Source organism: Myxine glutinosa, chromosome 8, assembly GCF_964187855.1.
Source record: "Myxine glutinosa chromosome 8, kmMyxGlut1.1, whole genome shotgun sequence".
NCBI classification, from domain to species: Eukaryota; Metazoa; Chordata; class Myxini; order Myxiniformes; family Myxinidae; genus Myxine; species Myxine glutinosa.
In genome coordinates this window covers 24,636,769-24,650,766 of record NC_136268.1, presented here as the reverse complement: position 1 = coordinate 24,650,766, position 13,998 = coordinate 24,636,769, and the positions used below count along the sequence as shown (strand labels likewise).

The following is a 13,998-nucleotide window of genomic DNA, read 5'->3' as shown; positions in this document are numbered from 1 at the left end:
CCTCTGCGGTTCTTTGCCCTTGGTCTTGTGCACTTCTTGGGAGGCATGATGTCTTGTGCCTGTTGAGTCTGGAGACTTTCTTGAATCGAGTTGTTCACCATTCACTGCAAACACAATGAACCACTGCAGGTACCAGCCCTCTATTTATAGGCAGGCTGAGGAGGCACTACAGGTGGCTCAAAGGAGGCAGAAGGGAGGCAAAAGCTTTGCCATGGTGGCTCAAGGGTTGCCGTGGTCGCCGAATGGAGGCACAGCGGTCGCCACAGTCATCGTTCAATGCACGCTATTGGTCGCCCAAAGGAGGCACAAGGGAGGCACAAGCATCGCCCAGATTGACAGGAAAATTTGCAGCAGAACGCATCTATTACCTGGCGACCATTGGGCGACCACTGTGCCTCCATTCTGCAACCACGGCAATGCTTGTGCCTCCCTTCTGCCTCCTTTGAGCCACCTTTGAGCAACCAACCTCCTCAGCGACCTTTGTGCGACTGTTTTGAACATGTTCAAAAATTTACGGCGACCATGGCGATGTCTGACCCTCCTGTGTACCACCTTTGAACGACCTAGGCAACCATTCTGCCTCCTTTGAGCCTCCAACGGCGACCTGGAAAATTTTATGGTCGCACAAGGGAGGCACAAAGGTCGCCATCCTGTGTAAAGGCCCCCATAGAAACCAACATTAAGCACCGTGTACAATAAAAAAAAAAAAAGATTTATTACATTGGAGAGGAATCTGGTGAATTAAATAAGGGCAGCATTATCAATGCGAAAGCAAATGCAACTTAGCGATGCATTAGAGTTCGAGTTTGACGATAACCTCTTCGGTCACAGAATAGTTTGACGAGAAACGTGTACAAGTCAGCTTTGCCATTTTTGAATTACGCGACAAGCTGCATTGTGCAATTTCCAAATGAAACTACTACGTGGTGATGCAGACAGCCTCTAGGCACGAGAAGCACACGTTGGCGAACTTCACTTCTAGGCACACTTCACGTTGGCGAAGCCAGAAACGTTCCAAGTACAAAAAGCCAATCGTTACGGCGCGCCCTCCAGAGCGGAGGAAGCAACCGACTCAAACCGAGGAGTTCACAGCAATTAAACAAAGTAAAAGTTCCTCAAAAGAAACTCAGAAACAGCAAACTAATCATACCTGCTTCAAACCTTTTAGGAAGACAATCATAAATTCCACATTTGCTCACATACTTGATAAACTGAAATAGGTTGACCCGATAGGTCCTCAAAGCACCATCGCTTCAGAAAGCTGCACTTCCTGACTCGTTGTACTGTTTGTTAAAAAGTTATTTCGTCTCGAGGGAACTTACAAATCCAATACGAACGAGTCAAAATGAAAAGACTTTCTGCCACGGCAGACGTTGTATGTGGACATTAAAACAGCAACTTCAACCCAAAACGCATTAATACACCTCAGTGTTGAGAACTGGTAAGCAAAAGCAAACGAGCTTTGTTTGGACATTCCGCGAAGAGTCTCGAAGACTCGCAGGTTACCAAAACTCAAGTCACAAACTCGGTAAAGTGGGAGTATCTCCCTTCAAACCGGATTCCCATAGATCTCATCTGGAATAGACAAGAGGATGGTGGTTCTGGAGGAGCAACACTGGCTTGTAGGATAGCCGGCTCACACACTTTAACAAAAAAAAAGAAGTAAACAGCGTTGGTGAAGATCCACAAGGGGTCATTTAAAACTCTTCATGTCGTTTTAATGCCTCGCCGTAGTTGGTGGCCTGACTCCCGACAAAAACATCATACTTGTCCAGAATCTCTTGCTTCGTTAGCTTTCCATCCTGAAGAGAAAATAGACAAAACACAAGTGTCGGTTCATTACATCACAATTGAACTATTAATCGACGAGACTACGGTAGACAGCAATCAAGACTGTAGCAGAATAGGTTGTAACCATTTAAAGTCACCACAATTTTTGCGAAAAATAATCACACATCCTCCCACTCCGAGACATTATAAACCAACATCATCAATCTTGCCCTCGACCTCACAAACCTCGTTAATATCGGACTCAAAGACGAGGTGTTTCGCTTCAATTTCGGCATGGTCATAGTCTGGCGGAAGGATCCAGTTCCTGGTCTCTTCGCGGTCCATTTTGCCATCCTTGTTTTTATCCCTGAATTCATGGAACTGCTCCCGTTCAGTTCTCACCCAATCGGGCTCCTCGGCGTCACCATTAGGGGAATACATGTCACCTGAACGAGAACCCAATGCCAGTGGGAAAACAGAGCTCGATTACAAAATGCAATGCTGCTTTTTTTTGTTTTGTTTTTAAATACCTTGATCTTTTCTACCCCCGCTAATTTCACCCCAAATCCACTTTTTTGAAATATCAACTTCTGTCCTGGAAGTCCTTGGTGTCCTTGTGTTTTATACTTCTCCCACCCCTCCCCCCCTTCCCACGCTTCCTCCCCCCAAGCCCTCTCCCTCCCACACATCTCCCTGCCCTCAAATGTTATGTTTGTGTGCTTCCCCTTCTCTCCCCATCTTGTCTTCCGCTCCCTCTTTTTATATATCTTGTTTGTCTGGTTGATTTTTTTGTGAAATAAATGTTAGCTCTTTCACGAGCCTCGATTCAGTATACAAAAAAATAATAATAAAAAAAATACAAGATCGAGGCTCGTGTAAGAGCTAACATTAATCACAAAACGACAAACTCACACATAAAACTTATGATAAATGGAGCGGGAGACAAGATTGGGAGAGAGAGGGAAGCACACAACTACAACATTTGAGAGCAGGGACATCGGGAGATCTGTGGGAGGGAGAGGGCTTGGGGGGGAGGAAGCATGGGAGAGGGGGTGGGGATGGGAGAGGTATAAAACACATGGACACTGCTAGGACTTCCAGGAAAGAAGTTGCTATTTCAAAAAAGTGGATCTGGGGTGAATTAACGGGGGTAGAAAAGATCAAGGTTTTGGATGGGGGAAGATAAGAGATGGTGGTGTACAGCTGATTTAAAGACCTGGAAGGAGGAGTGGGATTGAAGAGAGTGAGGGAGCTTGTTCCACAGGCGAGAGAAAAGAGGAATGAAAGGGTGAAGGTGAGCAGCGAGTCTAGATTTTGGCAGTTTAACCATAAGAGGGTTGCTGGCAGATCATGTGCGACCTGTAGGAATATTTGGGGGACAGAGCACAGAGAGAGCTGGGGGGTGGGGGGGGCAAGGCCAGAGAGGAGTCGGTAGAAGACGGAAAGGCCACCAACCTGCCTGCGGTGAGTGAGTGAAAGGCCCTTGGAGTTAGCTTCATCGCGGGAGATTCCAATGATTCTGAATGCTTTGGTTTCAACAGCGTGAAGACGAGCTAGGTGTGAGGCAGGAGCACCAGCCCAGAGGGGAGAGCAGTATTCCATTGAGCTGCGGATTAAAGCCTTGTATGTGGTGAGGAGCTCAGGTGTGCCAAGGAAGGACTTCGCATGACGGAGGATGCCCAGTCGGCGACTGGCTTTGGAGGCCAGATTTGAAGTGTGGTTTTCCCAGGAAAGATCATGGCAGATAGTGAGACCCAAAAGCTTGAGTGACAGAACTTCTTGGAGAGGATTGTTCAGAAAGTGGATGGGAGGGTTGTCCAGTAGGTCTTTTCGGAGAGACATTGTAAGAGTCTGAGATTTGTCAGGATTGAAAGACATGTTCCACTTGTTTGCCCAGTCTGTGATTTTGTCCAGGTCTACAGAGAGTGAGGAGGCTGCAGACTGCCGATCTGAGGGATGAGGAATGGAGCGACAGAGAGTAGAGTCATCAGCAAAGAGGTAGAGAGGATTTTCAAGAGAGTCAGAGAGATCATTGATGAAGACCAGAAAAAGCACAGGGCCCAGAACACTGCCTTGGGGAACTCCAGCCTGAACAGGAAGAGGAGATGAGAGAAACCCATTGAGGGCCACACGTTGACTACGACCAGAGAGGGAGTCTGAAAGCCATGTGTGGAGATTTTCATGGATACCATAGGAGGAGAGTTCAGTGAGCTTAGCGGGGTGCCAGACAGTATCGAAGGCATGCGATATGTCAAGGGAGACAGCTCTGATTTCCTGTTTGGCATTAAGGACCTCCTTAATGAACAATTGAGCTTACACCGGTAAAATATGAGTAAATGAAGAACGGATTGTGCAAACTCACCTATATACTCATTTATATCAATTTTTCCATCTCCATCCTTATCAATATCTTCAATAGTTTCCTGTTGAAACAAAAATACAAGCTTAACGTAACAGCAGCATACATCTTTCATTGTCAAAATGGACAAAAACATGCACGCGAATCATAGTGTTTCATATTGTACAATTGATTAGCACATCCATACTACAAGAGGGCAGTGTGTATGTGTATATGTATATTTAATAAAATAGGAGTGTCTGTCCATCCTCTAACTACTCCCTCAGTTTTGGGACTAGCACCACCAAACCTTCTGTGGAACGTTTTGGGGTCCCAGCGAATGTTGTAAGGTAGGTAGGAGGTTCCATAAGTTCCTCATTAAAATTATGATTTGGTAATTAACTCGATACAAACCTGCCCCGAATCCAGAGGTGAATAAAAAACCACCTTTAGAGGCCATTTTTCCCCGCAAGCGGGGGTTGGCCTTTTTCGGGAACTGTGGTTGTTGTTGTTTTTCGGTCCCCTTTTTGAAGCAATGTTTTACGGCCGGATGCCCTTCCTGACGCCAACCCTTTTTGCCGCCTTTAACGACAAGCAGGGAATTACCAGTGAACTGGTACTCAATTTGCCGACCTCGGAAGGATGACAGGCTGAGTCAACCCCCCTGGCGTTAATTCAGCGATTGACCGGGATTCGAACCCAGGATCCTAGGATCCTAAGCCGGCACCCTAGCCGCTAGCCCAACACCAGGGGAATACATGATGATAATAACATCTCAATACAATAATCATTTAACACAGTATTTTGTTATGGTATTAAGGTATGAATGGAATGATACTGTTGTTTGGAATGAAAATAGAGATATCGAGTTGAAATATGAATGAGGAAATGACGTGAGGGTTTTTACTTTAATCGTGACATTCGTGGATTCGCCCCATGGACTGGGTATAGAACCATTTAGTGGGGTACGTTTTTTGCCCAAGTCATTCATGTACCTGTTGTCAGTCAATGCCCGATGTTCGACTAAAGCTGGCACAAGAATGTGGAATTTATTGATTCCATGCTTTAGCATTCACTGCTTCCACATTGTTTGTTTGCTTTTGGCCTCCCACCCGTGCATAGCACAGGTACCTCGCTGATATATATATATATATATATATATATATACACACACACACACATATTCAAAAAATATTTCTGAGACCATTTTAAAGGTTTGATAATAAATTAAAGAATAGCCTGCATTTTAATATTGACCCAGCTATGAACTCTCACCCTCGAGTTTGATGTGTAGGAACTCTCACCCTCGAGTTTGATGTGTAGAGCGATGTATCAATGTGTGCGCCAACCATTGGAAGGACCTTAACCAAAATACATTTCTGCAAGCATTAGCTGGGGGATGTTAAAAAAAAAAAAAAATCGACGGTGTCCTTTGCGAAGAGTAGATGAGCTATCAGCGGCAACATTAATAAATTAGAAATTCCCACTCAAATCACCTTCAGTACATGTAATGTACATGGAAAACCTTCACTCATCAGGCCTAGCCAGCTGGGTTGTGAAAAACTTTACCTAGCCGACCCCACAAGGAATCCTTACCTGGCCGACCCCACAAGGTGTGAATATTTGGGACCATTAAAGTAAGTGCAATATATCTCATGTAAACAGGATACAACTACAAGACAATAAAATAAATGAGAACATGAAGACAACCCAAACAGACATCTGATACATTGCTGAAAACAACTCACACATGGAATTATATGCATTATAAAAGGTAGTCGCTGTGAAAAGAGTGAAAAACCTTTCAATTTTGCACCAATATGGAGACAGAACAAGACACGTCCCTTTCCAAACGACCCTCGTAGACATCCTTACCGTTATAACGATATCAATCATATGACTATGTTCCTCTGGATGCAAGAAGGCCGAGAACTCCTCTTGAGTCATTCTTAAATCTCCGTCTCTATCAGCCATTTTAAACCTTCGCTCATCACGCGCCATCATCTTGTGATAATCGAACCCGTCTTCAGACTCCTCGTTCTCTGCAAAGCGTCAGCAACAATGGGAGGAGAATGAGAGACTAGGTGGAGAAGAGCTAGTTTGACGGCACTCGAGGCATCTGGAACCTTGCTCAAGAACATCTCACCGATATAGAAGCCATACGTTGTATTTCTGTATTCCTCCCAGGATATGTGATTATCCTTGTTCATATCGTATTCCTTCCAGTGTCTCTGCACGTCATCTAACACGTATCGCTTTTGTATTTGCTTAATCCAGTGCTTCAATCACTCTCAATCACCAACCCATCTCCATCACCATCAATCTTGTCTACCAGTTTGCTGTAGGTTAAAGAGCAGTGGAAAAAAAAAAAACAATAGTCATAAATTTCATCATAACATCAAAGAACTGCAGAGTTCATAGAACACCTTACCGCACGCAGTCTTGGGGGGAGAAAAAGGACATTTGAGGGGTCTGCGTACAGAAAATTTGATTGGTTGAGATGATGGAAAATGCCGTAATATTTTGTGCCAAGTACTGCTCAACATAAGGTCTTGGAAAGTGCCAAAAAGGGGATTTGTGTTTTGTGATGTTCAAGTATACAATTCAATTGAAATAAAACCAAGATTTTAAAGTTGTCAAAATTTTTTTTTAATGTTTACCACCACCATATAACCCCTATCCTTTACACCGCCTTATTACCTCCGCCACCAAAGGTGGATGGAGGTTATGTTTTCACCCCTGACTGTCTGTTCTTTTTTTTTTTTTTTTTTTTTTTGTATACAAGATCGAGGCTCGGTGAAAGAGCGAACATTAATCACACAGAAAGACAAACCGACACATAAAAACATATAACATCGGGAGCGGTAGACAAGATGGGGAGAGAGGGGGGAAGGACACAAACACAACATTTGAGAGCAGGGACCGAGAGACATGGAGACATCGAGAGATCTGAGAGAGGGCGAGGGCTTTGGGGGGGGGGGCATGGGAAGGGGGTGGTGGGAGAGGTATAAACATATGGACACTGCCAGGACTTCCAGGAAAGAAGTTGGAATTTCAAACAAGGTGGATCTGGGTGAATTAGCGGGGGGTAGAAAAGATCAAGGTTTTGGATGGGGGAAGATAAGAGATGGTGGTTGAACAGCTGTTTTAAAGACCTGGAGGGAGGAGTGGGATTGAAGGGAGTGAGGGAGTTTGTTCCAGAGGCGGGAGAAAAAGAGGAATGAAAGAGTGAAGGTGAGCAGAGAGCCGAGATTTCGGCAGTTTAACCATCAGAGGGTTGCTGGCAGATCTTGTGCGACCTGTAGGAATATTTGGGGGACAGAGCACAGAGAGAGCTGGGGGTGCAAGGCGGAGAGGAGTCGGTAGAAGACAGAAAGACCACCTACCTGCCTGCGGTGAGTGAGTGAAAGGCCCTCAGAGATAGCTTCATCGCGGGAGATTCCAATAATTCTGAAAGCTTTGGTTTCAACAGCGTGAAGCCGAGCTAGGTGTGAGGCAGGAGCACCGGCCCATAGGGGAGAACAGTATTCCATTGAGCTGCGGATGAAAGCCTTGTATGTGGTGAGGAGCTCAGGTGTGCCGAGGAAGGACTTCGCACGACGGGGAGGATGCCAGTCGGCGACTGGCTTTGGAGGCCAGCTTGGAAATGTGGTTTTCCCAAGAAAGATCATGGCAGATAGTGAGACCCAAAATCTTGAGCGACAGAACTTCTTGGAGAGGATTGTTGAGAAAGTAGATGGGAGGGTTGTCCAGTCGATCTTTTCGGAGAGACATAGTAAGAGTGTGAGATTTGTCAGGATTGAAAGACATGTTCCACTTGTTTGACCAGTCTGTGATTTTGTCCAGGTCTTCAGAGAGTGAGGAGGCAGCAGACTGCCGATCTGAGGGAAGAGGTATGGAGCGGCAGAGAGTGGAATCATCAGCAAAGAGATAGAGAGGATTTTCGAGAGAGTCAGAGAGATCATTGATGAAGACCAGAAAAAGCACGGGGCCCAGAACACTGCCTTGGGGAACTCCAGCCTGAACAGAAGAGGAGATGAGAGAAACCCCATTCAGGGCCACACGTTGACGACGACTAGAGAGGAAGTCCGCCAGCCATGCGTGGAGATTTCCATGGATACCAAAGGAGGAGAGTTTGGTGAGCAGAGCGGGGTGCCAGACCGTGTCGAAGGCACGTGATATGTCGAGGGAGACAGCTCTAATGTCCTGTTTGGCATTGAGGACCTCCATCCATTGTTGAGACAGCAGAAGCAGCATGTCCAGAGTAGAGTGACCTGGTCTGAACCAAATTGATGATCAGAGATCAAGCCATTGGAGAAGAGGAAAGATTTCATATCCGAAGCAATGATGGATTCCATGACTTTGCTGATAATTGGGAGAAGGCTGATTGGTCTGTAGTTGCTAGGATCTGTTTTTGCACCTTTTTTGTGCAAAGCGGTGATGTTGGCTGATTTCCAAGCAGATGGCAGTTGACCTTGAGCAAAAGAGAGGGTGAAGAGAACAGAGAGAGGGTGAGATAGGAGCAGCAGAGCAGGATTTTAGGACCTGTGGGCTGATGCCGTCGGGTCCAGTTGCAGAATCAGAGTCGAGGGTTGACAGAAACTTTTCCACCTTGTCAGGAGGAAAGGAAAGGTTTCCACCATGTGAACAAAATATCTCAAAATGTTGTGGACGGATTCGGGACGAAATTTGGCAGAAATGTAGCGTATGTGACAAGGACGAAACGATTAGATTTTGGTGAAGATCTGGATACTATAATTTTTTAAGTGATTCTTCACCATTGGGAGATAGGGCCAAAAACGATACATAGCAGGATATCTCAAAAAGTTGTGGATGGATTTGGACGAAACTTGGTGGACCGGTTGGGTGTCTGACAAGAAGGATTCGACATTTGGTGATGATCTGAATATGGATTCGAATATGAGAATTATTTAATTTTTAAAGTGATTTTTCACCATTGGGAGATAGGGCCAAAAACGATACATAGCAGGATATCTCAAAAAGTTATGGATGGATTTGGATGAAACTTGACAAGGGTGGAAAAGTTTCTGTCTACCCTCGACTGATTCTGCAACTGGACCTACGGCATCAGCCCACGGGTCCTAAAATCCTGTTCTTTCGCTCTTTCATTCCCTCTCTCTGTTCTCTTCACCCTCCCTTTTGCTCAAGGTCATCTGCCATCTGCTTGGAAATCACCCAACATCACCGCTTTGCACAAAAAAGGTTCAAAAACAGATCCTAGCAACTACAGACCAATCAGCCTTCTCCCAATTATCAGCAAAGTCATGGCATCCATCATTGCTTCGGATATGAAATCTTTCCTCTTCTCAAATGGCTTGATCTCTGATCGTCAATTTGGTTTCAGACCAGGTCACTCTACTCTGGACATGCTGCTTCTGCTTTCTCAACAATGGATGGAGGTCCTCAATGCCAAACAGGAAATTAGAGCTGTCTCCCTTGACACATCACGTGCCTTCGATACGGTCTGGCACCCCCCTGTGCTCACCAAACTCTCCTCCTTTGGTATCCATGGAAATCTCCACGCATGGCTGGCGGACTTCCTCTCACGTGTGGCCCTGAATGGGTTTCCCTCATCTCCTCTTCCTGTTCAGGCTGGAGTTCCCCAAGGCAGTGTTCTGGGCCCTGTGCTTTTTCTGGTCTTCATCAATGATCTCTCTGGTGACTCTGGTGTTGGGCTAGCGGCTAGGTTTAGGATCCTAGGATCCTGGGTTCGAATCCCGGTCGATCGCTGAATTAACGCCAGGGGGGTTGACTCAGCCTGTCATCCTTCCGAGGTCGGCTGAGTACCAGCTCACTGGTAATTCCTTGTTTGTCGTTAAAGGCGGCAAAAATGGTTGGCGTCAGGAAGGGCATCCGGCCGTAAAACATTGCTTCAAAAAGGGGACCGAAAAACAACAACAACCACGGTTCCCGAAAAAGGCCAACCCCCGCTTTGCGGGGAAAAATGGCCTCTAAAGGTGGTTTATTTTATATCAATGATCTCTCTGACTCTCTTGAAAATCCTCTCTATCTCTTTGCTGATGACTCTACTCTCTGTCGCTCCATTCCTCATCCCTCAGATCGGCAGTCTGCAGCCTCCTCACCCTCTACAGACCTGGACAAAATCACAGACTGGGCAAACAAGTGGAACATGTCTTTCAATCCTGACAAATCTCACACTCTTACGATGTCTCTCCGAAAAGACCGACTGGACAACCCTCCCATCCACTTTCTGAATAATCCTCTCCAAGAAGTTCTGTCACTCAAGCTTTTGGGTCTCACTATCTGCCATGATCTTTCCTGGGAAAACCACATTTCAAATCTGGCCTCCAAAGCCAGTCGCCGACTGGGCATCCTCCGTCGTGTGAAGTCCTTCCGTGGCAGAACCTGAGCTCCTCACCACATACAAGGCTTTCATCCGCAGCTCAATGGAATACTGCTCTCCCCTCTGGGCTGGTGCTCCTGCCTCAAACCTAGCTCGTCTTCACGCTGTTGAAACCAAAGCGTTCAGAATCATTGGAATCTCCTGTGATGAAGCTAAGTCCGGGCCTTTCACTCACTCACCGCAGGCAGGTTTGGTGGTCTTTCCGTCTTCTACAGACTCCTCTCTGGCCTTGCCCCCCCCCCCCCCAGCTCTCTCTGGGCTCTGTCCCCCAAATATTCCTGCAGGTCGCACAAGATCTGCCTGCAACCCTCTTATGGTTAAACTGCCAAAATCAAGACTCTCTGCTCACCTTCACTCCTTCATTCCTCTTTTCTCCCACCTCTGGAACAAACTCCCTCACTCTCTTCAATCCCACTGCACCCTCCAGGTCTTTAAAACAGCTGTTCACCACCATCTCTTATCTTCCTCCATCCAAAACCTTGATCTTTTCTACCCCCGCTAATTTCACCCCAAATCCACTTTTTTGAAATACCAACTTCTGTCCTGGAAGTCCTTGGTGTCCTTGTGTTTTATACTTCTCCCACCCCCCCCCTCCCTTCCCACGCCTCCTCCCCCAAGCCCTCCAACAGATCTCCCGAAGTCCCTGCTCTCAAATGTTGTGTTTGTGTGCTTCCCCTTCTCTCCCCATCTTGTCTACCGCCACCCTTATTATGTTTTGTGTGTCTGTTTGATTTTTTGTGTGATAAATGTTAGCTCTTTCACGAGCCTCGATCCTGTATACAAAAAATATATTATATATATATATATATATATATATATATATATATATATATAATATATATATATACTATATATATATATATATATATATATATATATATATATATATACATACATACATACATACATACATATATATATACATACATACATACATACATACATACATACATACATACATATATATATATACATACATACATACATATACATACATATATATATATATATTATATATATATATATATATATATATATATACTATATATATATAGTATATATATATATATACTATATATATATATCTATCTATAGGGCATGCCCGTACGTGGGTGCCCGTACCCGTACCCGTATATATATATACATACATACATACATATATATATATATATATATATATATATATATATATATATCTATCTATCTATAGGGCATGCCCGTACGTGGGTGCCCGTTCCTTGCCAAAAAAAAAAAATATATATATATATATATATACATATATATACATACACATATATATATATATATATATATATATATATATATATATATACATATATATACATATATATATATATATATATATATATATATATATATATATATACATATATACATATATACATATATACATATATACATATATATATATATATTGTTGCGAATATGGAATTTGGCCTCCATATCCGCTTGTAAATATTCCCCTATTTTCTCTAATACTCCCCAACTTTCCCCAGTCCCCCATTCCCTAGTCCCATTGCATGTAAATAACAATCAGTAGAGCCGACCTTCCCCTTATTCCCCCATTAAATGTCGTGCCCAGGTCCACCGCACCACACGTAGACAACTTTCGGACATCTTCCTAGTTATTCTTATTCTATGTCAGTTAAGGCCTCGTCTCCATTAATTATGACTCTTCGTTGCACCAGAATGTGATTATATGGCATCAGTAGTGAGTTTAGGACCTTTCCCATACCTCCTCCCATCTTCTTCCCCAAACAACAACAATAACAACAACTACAACAACAATTACAACAACAACAGAGGGGATGGCGGCGGAGCGGGGGAGGATGCGTCCTCACACCGGCTCGATTAGCTCCAGACCATGCGCTCCACGGGGTTACCCCGAAGGGGCTGGCTGTCAGCTCCTCGTCGGGGGCGGAGCCAGTAACCCCCCCGCACGCACCCAATGAGAAGCAGCGTGCCGATTCCACGAGGCGGAGCTAACGAGCCGAGGGCGTGTCACTCCCCGCCGGATATACGCAGCCGCTTGCCGGACGTGACGTCAGATTCGCCCCCAGCTGGAGAAAGACGGACCTGCGAGCGCTGAAACAGATGCGCCTGAGTTTGGAGAGGCCTGAGAAAGAACGTCACCTCTGAGCGCTGCGACGAGACCTCCCCGCATCTCTGGACCGAACCGTGTACCCTGCTTTGAGCCAAGAGTGCACCTTGAGCCATCGCGACCTGCCTTTCCTTTTCATCAACCCCCGTGTGAGTCAGCATTTTGTCCCGTGTGTCTGTCGTCTGTCCGGGGTTAATATAAGAGTGTGTCTAAGTGCCTGTCTTCCTGTAATATACCTCTAGCCCCTGTAATCTAACCTTTTTCCGTACGAATATACTTGAGAATCGAAACGTTGGTGTCGTATTGTGTGATTGTGATCCAGCCGGGTGTCTTCTTTTTCTTATTGAGCCAGCATCGCGCGACTTCGTCAACGTCGAGTATAGTCGGGTAATTTGTGCGGACACGACGGCCATTCCGCTCGGCCCACTTTAACACCAAAGTCGTGTCTGTAACAATTGGTGTCAGGAGTGGGATTCGAGGCCCGACCAAATTTTGAAGAAAAAAAAAAACGAATAGGAAAAAAAAAAAAATTTGGTCAAAATTTGGAGCGGCCGAAATTTGTTTTGTTTTACGAAACTCGAATTTTGCAAGTCGCGCTATGGCGGATCAAGACGGCTGGGGTCCGGTAGGGGAGAGTGAGGCAGGGTCGGTCCAGGACCAAATTGAGGGACGTGAGGAGAGCGAAGCAGCGAGGGTAGCAGACGCGCAAAATGGCGCCTCGCTGGTCACCGCGCCCGCGACCGTGGCAGCGCCCCTGGTGGATCCGAACCTTTTTATGTTGCAAATGAGGGCCCTTATGGAACGAATGGGAGACCAAATTGTGGGAATGAGGGCTCAGGGTGAGCGATTAGAGGGCCAAATGGGGGTAATGGGAAACCAAATGGGGGTAATGAGGGACGAAGCGAGGGGTACCGGTGAGAAGTTAGACAATAATTTTGAGGAGTTAGACAAGAAAATTGGGAAGTTAGACAATAATTTTGAGGGGTTAGACAACGGGATAAAAGAAGTGAAAAATGGGTTAACGGGGGTAGAAAACAGAATGGCCGCTCAAGAGAATCAAATGGAAGGGATGCAAAAGGGGTTAGAGGGGTTAGAAAACAGTATGGAAGGCAAATTGAGGGACATGAGGGACCAAGCGGAAAGGGAAGTTAAACAAATGGAGCAGCAGATAGAGGGGGTCAGAATGGGGGTAGAAACCAAACTGGATGCTCACAGGGAGGAAATGGAGCAGATGAGGGTGGCATCTGGGCAGGAGATGCAAGTGATGGGAGAGGAGATCAGAAGAGGAGTGAGTGAGGAGGTCGGAGGAGTGCGCGAGGAGGTGAGGCACTGTAAGGAGCGCATGGAGAAAGAGGTGAGAAAGGGGACTGTAAAATTGCAAGG

At 45.5% G+C, this 13,998-nt stretch overlaps 1 protein-coding gene across 1 annotated transcript in view; it reads right to left on the bottom strand.

Moving 5' to 3' along the window:
- Positions 1–691: 691 nt before the first annotated feature.
- The window catches only part of LOC137432298 (calumenin), a 33,051-nt gene continuing 19,744 nt past the window's right edge, over positions 692–13,998 (bottom strand). Inside the window, 6 exon segments of the mRNA XM_068124114.2 lie at positions 692–1,802; positions 2,017–2,216; positions 4,133–4,193; positions 5,984–6,150; positions 6,255–6,395; positions 6,398–6,447. Of these exon segments, the coding sequence (XP_067980215.2) occupies positions 1,698–1,802; positions 2,017–2,216; positions 4,133–4,193; positions 5,984–6,150; positions 6,255–6,395; positions 6,398–6,447 (724 nt within the window). The 3' untranslated portion in view covers positions 692–1,697.